This window comes from Amblyomma americanum, chromosome 10 (assembly GCF_052857255.1).
Source record: "Amblyomma americanum isolate KBUSLIRL-KWMA chromosome 10, ASM5285725v1, whole genome shotgun sequence".
In the NCBI taxonomy this organism is placed as follows: Eukaryota; Metazoa; Arthropoda; class Arachnida; order Ixodida; family Ixodidae; genus Amblyomma; species Amblyomma americanum.
In genome coordinates this window covers 28,286,033-28,306,477 of record NC_135506.1, presented here as the reverse complement: position 1 = coordinate 28,306,477, position 20,445 = coordinate 28,286,033, and the positions used below count along the sequence as shown (strand labels likewise).

Here is a 20,445-nt window from a genome sequence, read left to right as displayed (position 1 = left end):
CGTCCAAGAGACCCACGTAGACCCGCTGCGCACTGCGCTTGCGAACTCCTTACTCTTAAGAGTTACACCCGCTTAAAGCCTTTTTGGTACGCGTGAGTAAAACTGTTCAAAAGCTGTTCATTCACTCACTTTCCTTCCGGCTGCTGGAACCGGCTATAGCGACCACATGGACAGGGGGCGATTATACTGGAGCTCTTGTACGCCTCACTTAGTATCAGCTCTACTCGTTATGAAAAGCGACCGTTCCGCTGCTCGCACCACTGGCCTCCAATAGGTGGCTGGATGCCGCATTCCCGCTTTCCGACCTCATCCCGATCTGGAAAGGGCGCGAGACACGACTGAGACACCTACAAAGGCAATTCTTAGAGCCTACTGATTATGTTCAATCACAAATGGTGAGCATGTCCCTACATGCCCGCACTGCGGTTACTGGACGCACGCCACCCACGGCCACATTTTGTGGGAACGCGCCAGCAAACCCCTCTGACGATATTCTTGCCAGCTCCCTTGACGGTGGGATGGGACAAGCTCTTGGACAGTTCAAGAAAAATAACGCAACTGGAGGCTACCCTGGATTTGTCCTAGCCCCAACTAATCCCTTTCAGTTTGTGGCAGCAAAGTTGTAACCACAACCCGATGTGGGCGCTAAGGCAGCCACCGGAAGCTTTGCGGCATGTCCAGGAAGGCCGATGTCTGCCTGTGTGTTTCATTGCAAAAAGTCGCGTGTTTCGCCCTTCCGTCTTTAGTTTTGCGCGTTGTTCTCGCGTAAGGTCTACGGTATAATTTCCAGGAAATAAGCAAGCTCAACGCACGATAAGTGAGGATTGTTTGGGAACCTTGTGATTTCAGAGAAACCGAAGAAATGAAAAAAAAATCAGTATGTGCATTGAACACTATGTTCTTATCTGTTCGTCTTCCGAGAGTAAAGGAGAAGTAGCGGAATGACGATGAGGCTAGGTAATCTTAGAAGAGAATTGTAGAGTAGCAAAGAAAAGGTGGTCGATGGCGCGGAAATTCTGGCACTCGAAGAGCCGCTCGTTTTACACCTGCCGCAGTTTCAGTTTCGAGTCAGTGCCAGACTATGCGTCTTCTCATCGACAGCTGGTATGTTTTTCTCCAATTTAAGGGGTCATTAACCTTCCAGACGTACTTTTAACCTAACTCCATAGCACAGTCACGTTTCAGCTGCACAGCGTGGGAGAAACGACTGAAGAAAAATACGAATGCTGCAAGGCGGGTGACACGCGCTGTTAGAAGTTAACTGCACCAAGCATCACGAGTAAAAGCCCATTCACGCATAAAGCGTTACATTACGAAGTAGTGCATCATACACTCCGTCGAAAAAGCAATGCCATACATTTTTGAGGCTCTAATGTGAACGAGCAGAACACCGTAGGCACCTCTCCAGTTAGAAGCCTCGCCCTCAGTCCAGTTCGGTCTAAACATAATTCGGCAAAATGCAAGGTAACTGTGACGGCCTGATGAAGGTTTCCATCCATTGTTTCTTAAAGTTGCCCCACATTGGTGGTATAACTTGGGATTAGAGCGCGACAACGTGCATCACAATCAAGAGCAGAGTTTGGAACGCTAGCGCAACTGCTTGACACACAGCTGAGCACACGAGGCTCCGTTCGCGCTGTGTGTAGCGTCGTCCTGTCGTCTGCTACCGTCGTCCCATGGCGATGCAATTAATGGTTATTTTTTTAACGTCTTTTCTGAAGACTTACTTTGCTCCTCTCCTCATGCAGTTGACGGCGCAACAGGTAGGCATTGTCGTGTAAAAAGATGAGAACGGCGAAAAGACGAAATGCTTGCCTACCTAACATTTGTTCGTCCCAAACTTGAATTTGCATCACCCATCCCGTTCAACCCTACATCACCGCTGAACTTGAGGCCAATCAAAACAGCGCAACCCGTTTTTTCACCTCTGAATACACACAAGAGAGTAGCATCACTGCACTCAATCTCCCTCCCCAGACTTGAGTCAAGCTGCATCAGTTCACGCCTTTGCCTACTTCACTCTCTGCTATCCCACGTCAAAGAACCCCCTGCTGAAACCACCGATCCCAATTTCCAGTCGCCTCAGCCACAGCCACCCCATAGGCAGCATCAAGAGCCGTACTTCAGCAATGAGCAGTTCCTTTTTTCCTGACGCAATAACCCATTGGAATGCCCTGCCCAACGATATTGTTTCATCCAACGATCGGAAATCGTTTCACGCGAAACTCACAAGTTATTTTCAGAACACGGGAACTTTTTGTTGCCCTGTACTTTTTCCTGTATTTTTCCCTGTATTTTTGTGCTTTTTTGCTTACTCTGTTTTTAACCACTTGGTCCTGCTTATTTTATTGCTTTAGTGTTTACAGTAGCAGTGTTGCGTTCATTGTGCCTATGATTTCATCATGAGTGCATTTATGCAAAACCATTTGTAAGGCCCTCCTAATGTGATGCCCTCGGGCCTTCAATTATGAAATAAATATGAATGAAACGAAAACTGAATCTGAAAAACCATGCTGAGATCCGATTCCGTGCACTTCCAAAGGCTGACTTCCGGGACGAGGGCGCTTACTTCCGGTGGCCTCACTGTCAGGCGCCCGTTGCACCATCCAGCACCCTGGCGGAGATCAGTTGCTCGCACCGGCAGCCGAATTCCATACGCTGGCTGACGTTTGCAACCGTCTTCAGCACTTTCCGAAAACGTAGCATGCAACAAAAAATATGGGTCCCGCTTATGGATGCCGCCATATTTTTCATTTTTGTTTTAATGCAGTGTGAATTAAGCGAGAAATTTCGAACGAATGAAATCTAAGATGAACCTAAGTTGAAAACAATGTTGTTGTGTTGCTCTGACAGAAAAAAAAGTTAACAGGACCTCTTAGGGCTAACTGTTACAGTCTCTTAGACAAACAGAAAGGTCACTAAGTTATGGTGAAACATTGCCACGAGCTGCACGGTGTTATGTGTTGAGGCCTCGTTTTTCCAAAGATTTCAGGAACTCTTTTTGCTAATCGCAGGGAAGCCGCATCGGCCTTTTGAAAGAAGTGGCAGAGCAGTACATAGCACACATTGAGGATGGCTCCCGAAGACTGGCAATCGTTACATTCAGCTCGAACTCTACGGTGGTCCACACACTGAAGGCTGTCAACATGAACACCAGGCAAGGGTTCCTGAATGCTTTCAGGAAGCTTGGCGCCCAAGGAGACACCTGCATCGGATGCGGTCTCAAAGCGGCTCTCAGGGCAGGTTCCTCTTTTTATTTTGCTTGTGCAGGTTCTTACGTGTTCTCAAATTATGCCTGCAGTGCCGTTAAGCGTCGCAACACTGCGAGGCCTGCGTGACAACATGGACGTGGCAGGTATCAGCATGTCGGGCTCTACGACAACGGAGGCCCCATGGTTGGCTGCGGTCTGAAGGCTGTGCTGAACATACCGGCATCTTCTATAACAGTTTGGGCTCTCGGAGGCCCTGTAGCAAGAAAGCGGATTGCTGAACCGAGAGAGTTTAAGCAGCGATGCATGCCTTGCATTGCAGCTCAGCGCCATACGAGTTCCGCATGTGTAAAAAGTGTCACAGAAGAATTAACTCCAACAAGCAAATCTCGTTAAGCAGATACGTACGTTAGCAGAGCATCTAATAAAAGCAATGCATCAGAACTCCACCTTTCAGAATAGCACCATCCGTTGGCGTCAGTCATAGCACATTTTCGGAAGTTGTCCGCCGATTTTTATTGTAGCGAAAGTTACATTGGCTACGAACTGGCACTTTAGCCGGGCTCGCATTCCCACCGGGCTCGCATTCCACCCGCGGTTGCACCGCACTACGTGACCAGCCACACGACTGGTCACGTGACCAACCGCTTGACGAGCAATGTGACCACAGCTAGCCAGACAACCAGAGTAATCTGGACATGCAATCAAGATTAACCAAGGCTAACCAAGCTATTCCTTAGTTTTCGCTACCCTAGTCCTGGCGTAGCCGAGCTAAGCCACTGCCAATTTTTTTTTTATTTTCAGCTCCTAAGTAACAGCGCTGAAACGCCGAAAGGCGCATTCATTTTACTCGTGACTCAAGGGGAAGAGAATAAAGCCCCATACATCCACGACGTGCTGCCAAAGATCGTCGCGTCAAAGGCCGTCGTCAGCACCTTGGCGCTGGGAGTCACGGCTGGCAACAAGCTAGAGACTATCTCCACAAAGACTCACGGAAAGGCGTTCAACATCAGCGATTTCCGGGGAAACGTGCCACTCCAACTCAAGACCGCCTTCTTTTCTTCGACTACACATGCCCAGACCACTGCGCCGACACAGACGGTACGCTCGATCAGGTGGCCCGTACGTTTGGTCGTGATCTGAGCAGACGGCGACTTCTTCAGCGGCGAGCAGTGTAAAAGGCAAAATTTAGCACGCAAAGAGAATGTTTAGCCTTGAAACACCGTCAAAGGTACCACGCTATTTTAAAAATACAAGTGCAAACGGTTGTCCGCGGAAAATCCTTGCTGTTCGTCAACTATAGGGCAACCCTTTTAAGTTGTTGGGCATACATCCTTTTGCATTTCTTTTAGGAGAGCTGATGTAGGGGCCTGTGTATGCTTCGAAGCTCTCACCTAGGGCTTCAAATAAATGGTTGCTGCTGCTTGCCCAAAGCACCTTAGACTTGTATTGTTCATTCGGGCTCTCCGCTCTCATTGAAGCCAGTATATTCAAGCGGAAAATGCATAAGGGACGTTGCTCCGTTTCTCGGCGTTTCGAATCCGCATAGACCGGGTTCAATTGACAAGAAGTATCGGACACCGAAAAGCAGAAGTGCCGCAATGTTAGTCATTTCATGCTTTAAAAACAAAAATGAGGACCTACCTCGTAATTATATAGCAATCGAAATAACAAAGTATTCCCTTCAATGCAGCTTGTACAAGTACGTATTGACTTCGCGTGCCTCTGTGCGCAACAAAGCGCAGAGGGCGCCAACTCTACCGCTTACTTTCTCCAGTGCGCATGCGCCGTCGCCCCCACACCACGTGCGGAATCCTGACGCCATCGGTCCGCCTGCGTTGGCACTTACGCCGCGCTGTAGCAGTGGCATTGCTCGCTATACCATATTTATGAGAGGTGTAGCCAAGGAGCTGTATGCCGGAATTTGAAAGTTTTTGGTTCTCTCGATGGCCGAAGGGGAAATTTTACCCCAGCTTCTAAGAGGCCGTTTTCTCGTGTCCACGTGTACAGAATGAATACATGCCAACCTTCGCTAAACCTTCTTTTCCTTCTTTATTTTTTCTTCACTTATGCATAAGTTCTGCTTGCACTGCTGAGACTGACTGCATTCAGTTAATTCTTCGCGACAATCTCTTCCCGTAACAGCTGCTGGATGCCGAAGAAGAGTTTACGAACTCGCTTGAGAAGAAGTTCCAAGTGGACTCCGCCATGGGAAACTCGACGGTGGTGCACGTGAAGCAAAAAAGCCCCAGCAACATGCGAATCCAGGCCAGCCTCATCGACCCCAGCGGGCAGCCGTGCCAGGGTTGCCATGAAAGTGCGAACGGGGACAAAACAGCCATCGCCATACCGAGCCCGGCAATGGTAAGTGGCCACTTAATTCAGTACGCTCTTGACCAGTTTGACATTTGATAGAAGACGCCCTTAATTAGAGCAAGCTTCCCATCACTTATCCGTATATGTGTCAAAGGATGGATGAATGCTATGAGCATTCTTTCTCAAAACGGCGCTGTGAGGTCTTCCAATATTTTCATTCTATAATATTCTCAACACTATGCTCTATTCAAACACTGCTTACGCTTTACATCTAGAAGCAGTATTCTTTCAGGCCGCATACAAAAGCTGGGAATGCAAGCGACTTCTGTTGTTACTGGTTTAATTTATGCCGGTAAAATATTTATGGAATAGTTTTTAAATGCAAGAGCAATTGCAAGAACATAATATTAAGAACAACCACATGCTGGCGCAACGACTCGTTGCTCATTATCTCCGCATGTCGAGAACGATGCTCTACCAGCTGAGCGAAAGGGGCAAATGTCGCAACTTCTACTTTGGAGGTATTTATTTAAAAGTAGGCTAACCTTAAAGTTTTTCACCGCCGCCGCTCAGAGCAATCTTAGCCGACGTGATGCGTGCCCTTATACCTATCGCAAGTGCTTTGTGAAACTTTCTCCCGAAACATAAACGATGGAAAACCTTAGCAACTGTTATCACGCATTTCCTGACGCCGGACATGACATATCTCCTCCTTGCTAGTTGGCGGCCGCTTTAGAGCACTTGCGCATGCGCAGCAGACAATGCAGCAGTCGACGCCACAGTGCCGAGCGTTACTATTGGCTGTTTTGTCGGCCAAACACTCCCAGCATTCCTTTCGAAAGCACGTGACGTCTGGCAGGCTTTATGGCGAGGTCCGCACTCCCAAGTGTCACACCCACAAGGTTATGTTGCTTAAGGGCACAATAACGGCTGGCTACGCTTCTGGAGAGAGCTTCGGATAGCAAGATGAGTTCACCGCTCGGGTCTTGAGCGCACCGAGAGTGACGAGTGTTCATCTGTGCTTGTTTCATTTATTTTGTTGTCGTCACCTCATCGTTGTAATTGCCGGCCCTAAAGGATGCGGCAATTATGGATTGGGACGGTATTTAGCGCAAAGGCCAAGGAATGTCTGCTTCGAGAGACGTTGCAGCTTCTCCTCGGTTTAGTTTGCTTTCGTATGCATGAGAACGAAAGGGCAAATTTAAAATAAGTCCATATCTTTGCGGGACGAATTTAACGCGGTTATATTACTTTTTGCGGGCAATAATTGCGAATGTCATTCAATTACATTGGTGCTATCTGCTAATAATACAGTATTGTTCGCATACAATGAACCGGGGAGCCGCTGCTCTATGACACTTGCGCTTAATCTGGACGATAGATTATAACCTGGATGTCTTTCTTCTAGCCTTATTTTCATATTTATCACATAAAGGATAAGCAGCAGCAGTGACTGAGAACAAACCTGCCTTAATCATTTGCGTACCTCAAAAGGTAATGTTTTTATTCCTTCAAATGCACTTTCAACTTCAATATCTTCCTAAATTTCTAGCTAAAGATTTCATGACCGATTCCTTTATCTTTCTTTATTTCACAGGAGTTCCCAAGTTCATGTTCTCGTATGCCGGGCTTATGGGCACGAAGGCTAAATACACAGGTCTCTATTCCGCCCTAGCTATTTCAAGCGCCTGTCCCGTCTGGACCCGTTGTGTAGTTATCTGAATATCTTATTAGTTTCTATCCATTCTGCATTTTTAATTTCCCCGTCTGTATTGCCAGCCTGTACATAACTTATGCTATTGTAATCGGTGTGAAGAATTTTATGTTGATCCTGTGTCGTTTTATTTCATAAATCAAATTGATTTTGCTCTGTCACATGCTTTGCAGAATTTTATTATTCGTATTTACTATTTCAAATGCTTTTAACGAAGTTTCCTTGCTTCTAAAATTGAGTTCTTTATTCGGTTTGATGATAGTTTCGCACACCCCTGAGTATCTGCATTTAGGATTATTTGCTTCAGCCTTTATTCAGGTAAAAGTAAACCCTTCTGAGCTTCTTTCTAGTGTGCTGTCCTGTATTCCTCCTTCGTTCGGGGACATCACGGTATCGGCGCTCATAAATGACTTGATCATAATTGATATAATGTACTCTCCACTGTTACCAGAATCCTATTCTTCTAAGCATTTTCTCCCCTCTAAGCATTTTCTCTCGGTATCCTGAATCCATTCTTTTATTTCATTCTTTTTACCCAGGCAGCTTGTACGGTTTCAGTAATTTTATGACCACCTATAATTGAACCGCCAATTTATGCCATCCAGCGATCCGTCGACTGCTTTACTTTGCCCTAGGTGAGGGCCAGTATTTTCCCTTTCTTTTTTCAATAAGATTTTTATTATTCTCCCATTTCTCCTTCGCATGACCGCGACTTCTTGAGATAACTGCGACTAATCCTACGTCCAGGGTCCCCGCAGAGCACCTAAAATGCTAATGCATGGCCTGCTAGCCGATCCCTTCTCCCACTCTTCAACTGGTGGATGCCGTCTCGTGCAAACATTCTGCCAAAGCCTGTTCCACACACACCGCTGTTGTTTATTCCACGTGCAAACGTTTATCCATTCTTGACTTCCTAACTTCCCGATTTTCAATCGCCCCATCCCAGTCAACCTCTGCGCACCGTCCTAGCATGCAGTGTCCACCCCTCAATCAGCCGTTGCTGTCCTATTGCCTTTTTATCGCGAACTCTTCGAGCTAATCTTTCCACCAGATGCGCAGCGTCGCTGTTCAGTCCCTCTGCTACGATTACCACGGAAACTGCCACATTCTGCGACAGTTTGCTTTTCGCATCGTTAGCACCGCCTTCATTGCCCTTTCTTTGGGGATCGTGACTGGTACTCGCCTGTCTCTTTTTACCTGCTTTATAATAGAGGGTGTTTCACATAAGACTTTACACCACTTTTAAAAATCGGCTTTATGAGTTAGAAGACCGCATTTGTCGATTTACTATAGTCAGGGGCGTAGTACAGTGGCGATTGAATGAGAGGCGAACAGAGCGCAGCTTGGGCGCCCCGCTCTTAATTAGCGCTTACTTACTTATCACGCTCTTACTTCGATGGTAGCTTAAAGTACGCTAGAATCATTCATTATGCAGTCTAGGAGGACGATAACCTTTTTTCTTTCTTACCACTAAGATAGAAATGCGATCAAAAGAAATGCGAACAGCAGTGCGAATAGGCGCAGTGTTGTTCGCGCTTCTTTCTATCGCGATAGTACTTCAGAGTACAGCTCGGACATGCTAGTTAGAAGGCCCATTAACTAATATTCAATAGTTAACTTGCAAACTATTGCTCTGAGGCTCCTTTATTAGAAAAAGGCATGCACCCAAGCGTAAGTAATATCCATATCAGTTTTTATAATTTCGAAAATGCAGAAAACCTCATCGCTTTGTCTCAACAAACTTTTGTCTATTTAGACGAGTTACCTCAACTGTAGACGTTCCTTTGCCTGCAAGCTTATCAGAAGCGCATGTATTTCGACGCGATGTAGCCAAAATTTGCTGCGTCACAGCGCCGAGGGTAACCGCTTTCTTGAAATTCTAAAAACTTAAGTGGATGTTACAGCTGGCTGCACGCGTCTCATTAATTATGAAGCCTAACAGTAATAATTGGTTTTATTGGAGTTATTAGTAATAGTTATTCAACATTAGTTAACCATGTTGCAAGTTAGCACGTCTTACCTTTATTATAAGTAATATACCGCCTACAATCCTGTGTGGAGATATAGCTCTTCTAACTCAAGTAGACTATATCTGAATAATTGCGTAAACCTCAACGCGAAGTACCCTCTATATCCTGACCACGTCTTCATGTTTGAGCCACCAAGGGTAGGCACCTGGGTAATCTCTCTCCCTCCCATCATCAGGTTTCTTGCCCGGGTTATCACTGAGGGGCATTCTTTCTGTCCAGCTGTTGACTATGTCTGCCACCCCTTTCCTGAGATGCAGCTTGTTCCCTTCCTCTCCGTAGCCTCCTGGCTTCTGTGCTGCCACCTGTGATAGCTGTCCCTGTCCAAGCATGCTTGACCTACTTTACGTTGGCTGCCTACCTAAGTGCAGGCCCCATCCGCTTGGCTCAGTCAGCCATTGCGGTTTCCGATGGCAGTGTGCGCATTTTTTATTTTCCATTTCGACGTCTAGTTTTGTTTGTAGGGTATTTGCACGTGGCGCTAATGCGGCGTTTTCTTCGTTAAGTCTGTCAAGGTGAGCGCTTAATATGCAAGATAAGCTCCCCGGAAAAAAGGTCACCGGATGAAATGTCCGTGAAAAAGAGCCCTCTAGGCAGAAAAATATCTCGAGGTGAAAAATTACCATATAATTTATTCTCCCGGAACCCATTTTACAAAGAAATTGCTGTTTTTATTCGACCCTTGTTTGAGTTTGGAAATAGGTTGAAGCATGAAGTATTTTGCAGTACCAGATTATACTACCGTCTTGCACTGCCCAGTTTGAAAATAAAAACCGCAGTCTTTTAGTACTACAGACACCAAACTGTGGCTTGCGTGATTTCTTCTTTCAAACCACGCGTTATACATGCGTGCACATGGAGCACCCCATGGTATTCGTGTACGAGCTGTAAATGATTTATAATTTAATTTCTTCTTGACATTGTTTCTGTTTTGGTTTCCGATTAATCAGCGGAACTATGATTGTAGCGTGTGGTTGGTGCTTAGGTCACATAAGGCCTAAAATATCGGCTATGGAATTTTTGACAGGTTATTTTTCGTTAATTCCAGGTATTGGAACATGCCGGAATAAATGTTAGAGTGAGTTAAAACTACATATCTGTGATTATATTATTAGTTTTTCTGTGTTTTAGATTTAGTGCATAATGAGACTAAAACATCAACTTGAAGTCGCAGGCTTCGCTCGGTCAATGAAACAGAAACCGAAACAATATGAGAGAAAAATCCAATTGTAAAGTACTTGGACAAATACCACCCGGTAATTTAGCTATTCTGATGTATAAGGCATCGTTTCCCAGAAGAAAACACGCAATTTGGTGTCTGTAGTTCATTAGATCAATTTTGGGTCAAGTATACAACCTTTAGCGCTCTGCTTGCCGTTGCACCACTTCTGCTAGTGCGCGCAGTTACCTTGCAAGTGCTGGTGCAAGCGCGTAGCTGCTTTCTGAATGCACTGAATGGCGGCTGTCTAGTGGCTGAGCATTACAAAGGCTCACTGACACTTTTTTCCTGCTTACAAGGTTGGAACCTGGACACTTCATATGACGAGTCCCACCTCGACCCCAGTGAAGGTCAGCGTCCGGGTGGAGTCCGAACCCAGAACAAAAGACGAACAGATGTTAGAAGTCTCCTGTAGGGTAAGCCACCAGCACGTGAACAAGTTCGACGAGTCGGTCATCTTAGCCAAGATCAAAAAGGGCAAGAAGGTTGTTCTGGACGCCGTTGTCCTCGCCACAGTTCACCGCCCGGAGAAGAATCCGCAGGCGATAACGATCGCACTGCATGACGACGGACTTGGTAAGCGCCGTTGCTAGGTACAGTAATGAACATTCGACCGTCTTCCTCTGTCTAACACTATAAAACAAAGGTTGTGCTCGGACGTTCTCCAGAATATTTTTCCCCCTTGTTTGTGATGAGCCACACAAGCAATTTGAACGGTTTACCAAACACCTGAACCTACCCTAAATTAAGACTTCTAGGGGAATATCTTACCACCAAAACACTAAAAAGTGCGATTAAAGTAGATGTCATAGTATCAAATTTCTTCTTTTATGTCCAAAGTTTCTGTTAATTGTGTATTAATTCTTGATTCTGGAAAACTGGCGGCACGTATGATGCGGACTTTTCACATAACCAAAGTCAGTGAATCATCTGACCCATCAAAAACACGCTGCTACGCGTGTTAAGTATTTCCTGTGTTGGCGACTTCCTGCCTTTCTTCTTCTCTTTTCCTTTCCTTCTTGCTCTCTGTCTTTTTTCTTCAACTCTGTCCCTTTCTCTCTATCCATCTTCCTTCCCACTGTCTCTCTTTCTTTCCATCCTTCTTCCTTCCGCTCTCTCTCTCCCTTTCCATCCTTCTTCCTTCCACTAACTACCTTTTCATCCTTCATCTTCCCGCTCTATCACTTTCTTTCCATCCTTCTTCCTTCCCATGTCTCCCTTTCTTTGCATCCTTCTTCCTTCCCCTCTCTTGCTTTCTATCATCATGTGCCTTTCCTGATCTTCTTTACCAGACCCCGATGTTCAGGAAAATGATGGCGTGTACTGCGAATACTTCGTCGACTTCATAGGCAAGGGAATATACCCCATCAAGGTGGAGGTCTCTAACCAGAATTCCACTCGCCTGGACTACCGGTTCAGTGGCTCGGATTCCTTCATTACCACGTCGATGCTTCAAGATACGATGGGTGAGTTTCCATGTACTCGGCCCATTTACCTCGCAGGCAATCCCAGAACCTCCAGCTGCACTAATTATAAGTAAAGTAAACACTTATGATTAAAGGCAATGGAGAAGTGCTACGATGCAAGCACACTACAATTCCGAGTGAACACCGACACTTCTGACGCTAGAATGCAAATGTGTGGAGGAAATTGGGACTACAAAGCTGGTGTAATGTAACGCCGCTTTTCTTTCAAATATATTGAGTCCTTATTCCCCGCTTTGACAAAAGGCTGGTTACATTAATAGCAGGGGAGTGTCGCTGATTGAGCTAATGTCGAGTGGCGGGAACATTCAAAATAGATTTGGATTAAATTCGCCTCGTTATCATGGTCATGTCTTCGTTAGTAAGCGTGCACAATGGCAGCGGTGTCCAAACGTGACCAGTGTCGAGGTGTGTTTGATTTTCCCTATTTTATATATGAATTTGATTAAAAGGAATCTTTTCAATCACAATTCTTGATTTCGCAGTAACACTGATGATTATGCAGCCTGTCAGCGGCGCATATTTCACCTGTCACATTTCGCATACGTAGGTGTGTGCGCAGTTGCCGGGGGTGCCTGGGTTGGGATGACACACCTGTGCACATGTAAAAATCAAATTGGAATAATACCGCGATATCGCCAACTGCCAAAATGGGCTGTTACTAATGCAGCTCCTGAAATTTTTTTGAAGGCACAAGTTTTTAACAGGTAATTTGAGTTCGATGACTCAGGCGGTTGAATGCACCGCGGAGGCTAAGAGGTTTCTGTGTTCGGCTACTGATCCCAAGATGGCCAAATCGAACCTCTGACGAAGCGGCGGCATCTCGAAGGAGGCAAAATGCGAAAAGGCCTGTGTACTGTGCGGTGTGCCGGCGTGTTAAAAAAACCCACGTGGTATAACTTATTATTTTACCCTCCACAGCGGCTTCGCTGATATAAACCATGTGTCGCATTAGGGTGTAAATTCGTACGTACCTGCAACAATTATTTCTTTGCATTCGTGCCTACTTGCTTACGTACCTGCAGCGCCCCTCACATACCCATTCTGGCGCAGCTGCTATGGCATTCATGAACTTGCCATCAGCTCCACTTTCATGAAACACGTACCGCAAATCTTCTCCGAATGCAACTGAGAGCCTTTAGGTCGAAGAAAGTCCAAGAAAAAACTTTCCCCGTTCCTTCACTGCACATTGCGTAGAGGTTCCCACCAAAGTTTTCTGAACGAAGAAAGCACGAAGAAGTTCAATTTCCCACTTCCTTTCTTTAGGTATGTCCTGCAAATGCAATTCAGGTGTGTATTATGCTGACCGCATAAGAGGAATACACGCTTTCCCATTCATGGAAAGCGTGTCTTCTATCACTTCTATCACTTCTGTCACGATTTCAAAGAAATAAGTAAACAAAAAATAAACAGGCAAAGTTGACTTGATCGTAAGCAACAGAAAGCTGTTCGCTCAGGAAAAGACACATCAAAACAGCAACAATAATGGCATCTGAAACCACGCTTCTAAAACACTTAGCATGGTCTTGAGGTAGCGCACCCACCTCGCATTCGGCAGGTGCCGGGATTGATCACCAGTGCCGCCGGGGGCCCACCGAGTTTCTAATAAGTAGAAGGTTTCCCCCGGCCTGATGCTCGGCTCTTCTGGGGTAAGACGCTCGGGAAAAAGGTCTTGGACCAAACAGTTCCCTTGACGGACCAGACGAGAGTTCCGCTGTCAAGCAACCATAAATCCGCCTCGTGCGGTAGAAGCTCATCGTGTTCCTTCATGGTGCATGTTTCGTGCATACCACACGTTGAGTTTCGTGGATAAATAATGCGAGGAGGTTAGTGCAGCTAATGCTCTCTGCTTATTTTGCATCAGTTAGTATTATTAAGTAGTAGTGGAAGTTGAAATGAAAGCATTTGGCACCCGTGGTGTGTTTTCTTGAGCGGTAACAGCCAGTGTAGATTGTAAACGAGTCGAAAGTTACAATGCAATAGCTGAATATTGGCTAAGTCCGATATATTGCCTGTGCATTATAACTATTCTTTATTAATTTTGTGCCGGAGTCTATAAACATGAATATTTTCAAAGATGATCAGCTTATTCCTGGAAAACAAATCTATTTGGCAGGTCATTAACATATCTGAGAGCTCGTCTTTCAACAGCTAGTTTTCACATCTTGATGTTTGTAGGGGTGCCTTGAAGTAATGGGCAGTAGTTCAAATGCAAACGAAATAATGCCTAATAGAGCATGTTTTGCCTTTTGCTAGAGACAACTTATGAAACACGTCATAAATCCAATGGCTCTGGAGGCTTTTCAAGCTACATTGGTAATGTGGTCATGCCACAAGATTGTTTTGGTGAATATTACGCCAAGCAGCCTAAATAACCTTAATATTTCAACCTGTTCATTGTTATAAAATATATAGTAGTTTGAGCTCACTGCACTTTTTTGTTTTTTGGATGAACTAGTATGTACAGAGTGATTTTTTACAGCACCATATCTGTATTTTCTACAAGAGCATGTTCGCGCTGCTTATTGAATTGTTATTTGTATCGCCAGATACAGACAAACTGGTATCATCAGCGCAAACTATGAACCGAGCATTGGTAGCCACAATTATTGCATCTTTAATATACCGATTAAATAGCGACGGTCACAGGATACTCCCTTGGGGTACCCCGCTGGAGACTATTCTCGGAACTGACTTATATTCATTTGTATAGAATTTTTTTTTATTGCCAAATAAGGTTTCATTACAAGTAATGCTTTTGCTCTTATTCCACAAGAACCAAGCTGTTGAAACAATTCTTGGAAAACATAGCGCAAAAAGGACACGGACGACACAGAAGTGGACAGGACAGGCGCTATCCTGTCCTGTCCACTTCTGTGTCGTCCGTGTCCTTTTTGCGCTATGTTTTCTAAGAACTGTTACCAACTAGCCCAAACCAAGCTCCTGTTGAAACAAGATGCTATGATTTATGCAGTGAAATGCTTTGCTGTAACCTAAAAAAGAAATTCAACGCTAAGGCGCCCGTGTGCTGTGCGATGTCAGTGCACGTTAAAGATCCCCAGGCGGTCGAAATTATGCCGGGGCCCTCCACTACGGCACCTATTTTTCTTTCTGCTTTCACTCCCTCCTTCATCCCTTCCCTTACGGCGCGGTTCAGGTGTCCAACGATATATGAGACAGATACTGCGCCATTTCCTTTCCCCCCAAAACCAATTATTATTATTATTAAGACAAGTTTCCTACTTTCAATGTTCTTTATAATATATATTTCTTAAGGTGTGCAACAGCAAGTTTTTGTTGAACGGTTTTTGTTGTAGCCCTATTGACAGTCGGAGATTATACTGTGTTTATTTAAAAAACTTTAAGCTCGATTAGGAATAATATTCTCTAATATTTTTGATAAGATAGGAAACTACTTATTAGACGATAGTTCCCAAAATTCTCTTTATCACCTGCTTGTATATATACTCCTACTCTAGCAACCTGTATTTTCGAAGGGGAGGGGGTGGTTTCGATACACGAGTTATAAATGCGTTCTGATGGCGCAGCAACATTGTCGATGACGAGCTTAACTGAACGTATCTGGACATTTTCCGCATCACACGAGCAGCTGTTGAAGTCTCTAAACTTTGAGAAAATTTCATGCAAAGCAACAGGTTCTACAATAAAAGGAGGAGGCCATCTATCAATGCCTAGGCGAGATAAATGGGCTGAGGAATTCGATGAATAGGTAAAAAATTTGTCAAAGTCTTCAGCCAGATGATTACTTCAATATTCTATGCCATTGTTAGTTTTCTTACGGAGACTACTAAACAGCGAGACGGCAGAGTCGAGTGACCGAAGATTACGCTACGTTTATCAAGCTGATTCGATACAGATTGAAAGTAATTTCTGTCCTTAGCATGTCATGTCTGAATTCGATTTATTGCTATACTTCTTGAAGCGCTGAAAAACAAGAACATCCCTGGTGTGAATAAATAGTTGATAAAACATGTGCTTTTCTTCCATACGCTTGTATAATTTACGCGATCTCCACGGCTTGGTTTTGTCTCAGATACTCTGTTTAACTTTGGAGAAAAATGCATTTTATTGATAAGAGTGAACTTTCCAAGAAATGACTCATAAGAGCTCTCCCCACAACATTCTTTATATATTTCTGACCAGTCAGCACCAAGAGCATTCGAACGAAATCTTAGAGAACCTGCTGTTACATATTGGAATACAACTTTGTCACGAAGGTAACGCTTCGGAACCTTCTTCTTGCAAAATAAATACCCGTATGATCAATCATGTCCCAGCATGCAACTACTGAGTGAATGAGTGAGGAGTCGATGTCATTTAAGAATATATGAGTGCATGTTTTAAAGGCGGGGCTTTTAAGGCGAAAGCCTTTAATGGCGCGGCTCATGCTGCACCCGTCCGTCCGCCCTTCGATCACCCGCACTGGTAGTTCACTGCGGATGCACGAGGTGGCGCCACCGACGCGCGCACCGCGCCAGACGCCTCGCAGCTGTCAAGCGAGTCGAGCGCCGCGCGACCTCCTTCCTAGCGCTTGCTTCAATGGAGTCTCAGAATGCGGGCAAATTCAAGTACCTAACTAACATCTTAACCGCACATCAGTCGAACAAGCACCAACACCGGGCTAAGGGATTTCGCCTCACCGCACTTTATGTAATCAAAGTGCCTTCCGGAATTTTTTTCCCGGGTTCGATTCGAAAGTATATTTGTAACACAAAAACATTTGAGTAAAACATCGAAATATGCACAGCTCACAGCTGCACATAACATGTTGAAGTCGCCACCAATGATGACATCATAATTATTCCTAGTTGCAAGACTTAAATAAGATTCTATCGTCTCAATAAATGAGCTCATTAAATAAGATTCTATCGTCTCAATAAATGAGCTCAATTTATCAGATGGTTGCCTGTAAACAACAGGCATTAAAGCGTTTCCTGATATACCTGACAGAATTTCAACATAATCCCGAAAGTAACACAATTAGAGAAAAATTTCACAAACCGTGCTCCAACAAGCATGCATACGCGACCTCCACGAGAGGCTTTCCGATTTCAAGAAATTGTTGAAAACGAGGGCAACTCGAAGCTGTCGCAGTCAATCTCCCCGCAGGGGGTGTCTGCAGCTTGCAGGCGTTGGTGAGTGGCGACACCATGGGTTCCCGAGCATCCGCAGGGACATCCCCGCAGGGGGATGATGGTGAAATGTGCATCACCACGGACCGGAGCACCCGCGCCTAGCCGTGCGTGGCATCACCGTGTCCGGGGAAAAGGGGATCATGGTGGTTGAGCCGATGACGAGCGTTCGGACCTTTATGCCCATCGGCGGAGGAAACACACCACTTTGGTCCCAGCTGCCTGTAGACGGCACCTCCGGCCTGACCCGACCAGGGGAAATCGGCAGTAGCCCTTTCCTGTCCTCTCCATCTTTTACTTTCCTATCTTCTTTCTCACATCTCTCCCGTCTCAATCTTGGTTTACCCTTTTTTCCTGGCGGCTAGGGTTAACCTTGTGTGACGAACTACCCTGGGTTTCGTCATATTTGGTTATAGTTGAGGTCTACAGCTGGCGTGGACAGGTCTTGCTTGCTAGTTCCTGTCCCGTCCCCTTGTTGGCCGCCATGCTGGGCCGCTGGCACCACGGCCGAACAACACACCTGTTCCATGGCTCTGTCCCCTTCACGAAATGGTCGCCCAATCAAGAGAGGGCGTAACGTTGCAACCAAACAATTTTTTCAAAAAACCAATGAAGCCTTTGCGAAATATCACGTGGCCCGCATTCATGATCCTGAAAAACCAGCAAAGAAAATATCCCCATTCATAGCTGCGAAATGCCTGAAACAAGCCTTGTGCCCCGGTTACAAGGTGACCAAACTAGCTAGCTAGTGGAGACTTGCTCCTTGAGATCCGTGAAAAAGCTCTAGTTCCGAAACTTTCCAAGATTCTGTCATTTGGCGATATTAAGTCTCTGTCACACCCCACAGGTCATTAAACACAGTTCGCTGTGTGATCTCGGAAATTGATTTTCTGGGTCTCACCGAAGTGGAAATGCGGGAAGGCCTCGACGATCAACATGTAACAAAAGTCCAAAGAATCAAAATAAAAAATGATGACAAAGAAATCTCTATGAAACACCTTACACTTACTTTCACTTCTTGCATACTCCCAAACTTCATTGAAGTGAGCTACACAGAGATTACAGTGAGGTCATACATTCCCAACCCCAGATGTTGTTTCAATTGCCAAAGATATGGCCATGGTTCCCTGAGTTGCCGAGGACGAAAAACCTGCGTAAAGGGCGCTTCGAAAGAACACACCGCCGGAAATTGCGAAGCAGCATTCCGCTGCCCCAACTGTAAAGGCGAGCACCCAGCCTACTCCAGGCCTTGCCCATCGTGAAAGACGGAAAAAGAAGTGATTACTTTGAAAACTAAAGAGGACGTTTCCTTCAGAGGCGAGAACACGTATAAAAATGGCAAATTATTAACACTACTCCACAACCTCCAAAGCAGGTCGTGCTGCCTCTCGAGGCAGCGGGCCTCAAGGCCTCTGCCCAGGAGGTGAGGTCTCCCATAACGACCCACGTGCACTCTGCACGATCATCCAGCACTATGAGGAGGTGACGGACACGAGCCAGGATAGCTCCGTACCGTCGACGTCACAAGTACGGCAGAACTCGCTGGATCGAAAAAAAAGAGAAAAGACCCAAATCCAGGGGCCAACCTAAATCTAGTTTCTAAACCCGGAAGATGGAATCCATAATACACTAGAATTGCAGAGGACAATAAAAAATTTCAGCGACAAAGAAGATATCTTATCTTCATTCTCTCCAATGGCCCAGTGCTTGCAGAAAACTAACCTAGGTCAACACAATACAAAGGTACTAAAATATTTATATTCCGCCATGACGAAGAGCATGCAAACAAGCCTATCTTGAGGGGTAGCCACTCTGCTCACTTATAAAACACTCTCAGTGTGTTCTGCATACTTAGAGCCACATCTGAAAGTTACCCGCATAGATTCAAAAAACTTTTAGCACAACTACCAGAGCCTTATCTGTTAGTTGGGGATTTTAACGGGCATTCTTCTTGATGGGGAAGTGAAAAAACAGATAGTAGAGGTCAAATTATAGAGGAAATTATTCTCAGCAGCAAAACAACGTTTGGCCGTAAAGTTCCGAGATTCATTCATTTTCTTCTCTAGAAATGATTCCCCAAAACAAACGTTGGCGCGTATGTGTAGCGCCATTTTTCAGGCTAACCTGAGCTATTTATGGTAATTGATATGGCAGCCGCTAGTGGGCATTACGCGTAGAAAATACGTTGTCACTAGTCGTCTGCGCATTATACTGTGAGTGAATGTGGAGAGATGGATGTCCACCTCGAGCAGAGTGTAAACATAAAATTCTGTGTGAAGCTTGGCAAAACAGCCACACAGATGTATGAGCTCCTTCGTGATGCTTACGGCAACGAAACATTATCGCGGGCGCGAGTTTGCGAGTGGCACAAAAGGTTCCTTTCGTGGAGGAAGTCGGTGGAAGACTACACAAGGCAGGGGCACCACTCAACCTCACGGAATGAAAACAACGTGGCTCGGATCAGGGAAATAGTGCAAGATGACCGCATGCTATCAGATGCTCTCAACATTAGTAAGACAACATGCCACCATATTTTGTGTGAGAACTTGAGGAAACGAAAGCTGAATGCCAGAGTTGTGCCACACTGCCACAAACAGGACCAGAAGGACACGCGGGCATGACTAAGCGCTTATTTCCTCTCCACGGCAGAGAAGGATGCTGCATTCGCCGACAGCATCATTGCTGAAGACGAAATATGGTGTTTTCAATAAGATCCTACAACAAAGATGTAGAGCTCCGAATGGCGGTTTACAAGCTCTCCGGCGTCGAGAAAGGTGCGGCGACAGAAGACCAAAACAAAGACGATGTTGAGATTTTTTTTCGATGCCAGAGGTGCCATACACCACGAGTTCGTCCTACAAGGGCAGACGGTGAATCAGGAGATTTATATCAGTGTGATCCAACACGTGCGTGATGCACTTCAATGTGAAAATTTGTTAATGGGATTCTGCTAATTTCGAATGGTTTCATCTGGTTTCAGAAGAAAGCCTTCTGGTTTGCCGCTGTTTGAAATGGTCCCGGTAGGGTACCAACTGGTTTTTTGCTTGTATCTACGGGTCCCAGAAGGAATGCATTCTGGTTTTGTTCTGGGGTCTACTGGTCCCAGAAGGAAGCCTTCTGGTTTTGTGCTGTATACTGGTCCCAGAAGGAAGCCTTCTGGTTTCCTGCTCGTTTAAATGGTCCCTGTAATTAAGGAGCCCCTTCTAGTCCCTGCTGGAAGCTTCTGGTTCTGAAGTGGCGTCTACTGGCTCCTACAGAGAGCTTTTTGTTGTTCGACTGACAACTTTTTGTTGTTTATGTTGTAATGGTATTCCTCAATTAAC

General features: G+C 45.4%; 1 protein-coding gene across 1 annotated transcript in view; it reads left to right on the top strand.

Annotated features, from left to right (window-relative positions):
* Positions 1–20,445, top strand: part of LOC144108102 (calcium-activated chloride channel regulator 1-like) — a 52,148-nt gene that overhangs the window by 14,905 nt on the left and 16,798 nt on the right. The window contains exons 7-12 of the mRNA XM_077641384.1: positions 3,015–3,243; positions 3,302–3,405; positions 4,014–4,310; positions 5,355–5,573; positions 10,785–11,061; positions 11,778–11,951. Coding sequence (XP_077497510.1) covers positions 3,015–3,243; positions 3,302–3,405; positions 4,014–4,310; positions 5,355–5,573; positions 10,785–11,061; positions 11,778–11,951 — 1,300 coding nt within the window. The remainder of the gene's footprint in view (positions 1–3,014; positions 3,244–3,301; positions 3,406–4,013; positions 4,311–5,354; positions 5,574–10,784; positions 11,062–11,777; positions 11,952–20,445) is intronic.